General features: G+C 39.9%; 1 protein-coding gene across 1 annotated transcript; it reads left to right on the top strand.

Annotated features, from left to right (window-relative positions):
* The first annotated feature begins 1,052 nt into the window (after positions 1-1,052).
* On the top strand, positions 1,053-2,471 carry si:ch211-194k22.8 (uncharacterized). The gene is made up of 3 exons (XM_060938990.1): positions 1,053-1,285; positions 1,424-1,610; positions 1,940-2,471. Exons 1-3 carry the CDS (start codon positions 1,094-1,096, stop codon positions 2,131-2,133), a joined length of 573 nt encoding a protein of 190 aa, XP_060794973.1. The 5' UTR covers positions 1,053-1,093; the 3' UTR covers positions 2,134-2,471.
* The last annotated feature ends 174 nt before the right edge of the window (positions 2,472-2,645 follow it).

The following is a 2,645-nucleotide window of genomic DNA, read 5'->3' as shown; positions in this document are numbered from 1 at the left end:
GATTGACACGAGCCGCCTGTCCGACAGCACGCGCCGCAGAAACGGAGGAAACAAATGGATGCTGCCAAAGAACCGCTGGAGGGGAATCCAGCAGCAGCAGCAGCAGCTGGGCTCCAGAAGTTGGACATGAGGGTTTGGGTTTTTCTTACTCATAATTCTAGTGTTTATTTTGAATTTATAGCCGGCTAAGACAAACGACTGATTTTTTCCACTTTGGCTGCCTGACTGGTTGATAAGACAGCAGTGCTTTAAAAATAATCCATTGTTCACTCTTGTACTTTTGTTGTTCTTTTGTTCGGTGTTTAAACGCAGAAAGAGCAGCAGCTGTGTGTGTGTGTGTGGTGTGTGTGTGTGTGATGTAGGCTAGGACAGGCAGCCATGCCGGTTATCTAATGGAGAACAATAGGTCTAAAAGCATGGCACAGAGGGCATCACTTAGCCACACATCTGGATTAAGAGCTTTCTTTACACACTTTACAACCAGTTTGATGCTCTACTGCGGTTTGAAAAGAACCACCCTTAAAGTGACATGCATCATTTTTTAGTGGTCTTTCATACAAACGTCACATCCACAGGCTATGATGCTTTTTGGAAAACGATTCCCAGTTTCAGTGTCTGTCTTGTCCTGACAGGGTTATGGGTTCGACTGCTCTCTTCCAGTCAGTTTTGATGAAGGACATCCCACTGCAGAGGTCTGTGGCTCAGCATTGTACACACCTGAAAGTTGACATGCTGGATAGTTTTGAGCTGTTCTTTTTCTTTCTTTTCTTTTAGCAGGAAGCTGAATATTTACAGTCTTATTCAAAGATGGAACTAATTGCCATGGTTCTGTGCATGCAGCGGGAAATGGAAAGCTTAAAGGAACAACTACGGTGCCTTACAGGCAAGTTAGAGTTTTGCTTATTTTTGATGAATGAATAAGTTTATGACCTTGTTTTAAAGCTACATTTTTCAACATTTCAGAATATGGTCTGATTTTTTAAAATAGCCTCTAACGTACCAAAAATGTCGAAAATGATTCGCTGTTCTTGTTTCCACGCAAGCATGTGGAAAGTTGGCTAAAAATCTAGAGACCCTGATTGAGAGGACCCAGATGTGGCCTAATGGAGATAAGAAGACATCTCTCCCTGTTTCCTCCAGCCCCATGACTGAGCCTGTGGAAGTGGATGCTTTGATGCCAGCTATGCCGTATGCCTCAGGTGTTATGAATGGGCAGTGGGTCAAGCAGGAAACTCTTACCCCGAAATCTAATGAGGCCTCCCACAGGAATGGTCTCTTCACAGAGGTATCGGTTATTTACTTGGTTTAATGTTTCGACCTCATGTTGTACATGTCACTGTCCAGCTGTCTATAACTTGATTATACATGGTAGTTATATACTTTGCTTTGAATGAAAAGAACATTTTGTGATTTTTTTTTTTAGTTTATTACACCTGAGCTTTTGGAGAGGTGTAATACTGGCACTACTGCTCAGAAGTTGACCAATGATCTGTTGCGTGGACTGTACGAGAGAGACTGTTTGGCCTCCCATTCGATCTCTGGTGTGGTGTACAATAAGAGGGGTCAACCCAAACCTGCCCTGCCTACTGAAGAGGTGCAGGCCATCCTGAGTAAGGCTCAACACACTGAGCTCCATAGCTTATACACTGCTTAAGTTAGAATTGTTGCAACATATTTGGTGTTGCAGACTAAATTCTGACAAGGAGCATGTTTTGCCCATTCTCAACAGGATGTACCAGAAGATTACAAAGTACAAGCCATTATTTCTGCAGTTTAAAAACGTTGCCCTTGTATTATTGTATTATAAGGAATGATATAGCTACCTTATGGGCACCTGGGCAAGAGCATTATTCTGTATGGCACCAAATATATTTAAATGGGTACCAAATTATGCAACATGTTTGTTGGGTCATGGTCTAATTCATATCATTTCTTACAGAAACCGTCCAGTATTTCTTTCCTGGGAAAACTGATGCTGAGATTAAGGGCTACATTCGTCAAAAATTGCAAAACGAAGCAAAAAGATTGAGGAAAAAACCTCCACTCTCTGCTCCAGAACCTAGAGCTCTGAGTCTATCCAGCCCTATATCAAGTAGCCATCAGGATTTGATTGGACAAAAATCAAGTGTTTGATTAGCAGTGATTTTTTTTTTTTTTGTCACCAAATACCCTAGACTTGTTCACTACTAAATATGAACAAGAGATCAAGAGCTCTTGACCAGTACAAATTATGTTAATTATTTTGTTTGGACTGTCCTGAAAAATGTTATGATCACTTGCAATAGCTATTCGTTGTTGTGATGGCATCGATGTCAAAACGTGAATAAAAGCATTGGAAATTAGTTCAGATGGTCTCCAACTATGAACACACTGAGTAATAAGATTAGATATTAATGTGAGTCTGTACACATTTTTCATGTTTTGTATTTAATTGCCGTGTAGTAGCTACACTGCACAATGACAGAAGGTGTGACCATTATTTTCCTTGTATCATAAATGTATTTCTTACTTAAATTATGGTCTTTATTACTCAACTGTAGCTTTATGTATGTTATTTTTTGTTATTAAAATTATGAAAACGCAAACAATTAGATAAGTAGTATTTGCAATTGTTTGTGTCATGTATGTTCTCTTGAACATGAATG

This window comes from Neoarius graeffei, chromosome 14 (genome assembly GCF_027579695.1).
Source record: "Neoarius graeffei isolate fNeoGra1 chromosome 14, fNeoGra1.pri, whole genome shotgun sequence".
Classification (NCBI taxonomy): Eukaryota; Metazoa; Chordata; class Actinopteri; order Siluriformes; family Ariidae; genus Neoarius; species Neoarius graeffei.
The sequence above is the reverse complement of the archived record's forward strand: the minus strand, read 5'-3'. Positions and strand labels throughout refer to the sequence as shown.

What these genes read in the sequence shown, in the direction of transcription:
- si:ch211-194k22.8 (XM_060938990.1), top strand. Translation starts at nt 1,094, where the DNA reads ATGTGGCCTAATGGAGATAAGAAGACATCTCTCCCTGTTTCCTCCAGC. An exon ending in GGAATGGTCTCTTCACAGAG is followed by an intron (nt 1,286 to 1,423) that starts GTATCGGTTATT and finishes TTTTTTTTTTAG; the next exon opens with TTTATTACACCTGAGCTTTT. An exon ending in AGAGGTGCAGGCCATCCTGA is followed by an intron (nt 1,611 to 1,939) that starts GTAAGGCTCAAC and finishes CATTTCTTACAG; the next exon opens with AAACCGTCCAGTATTTCTTT.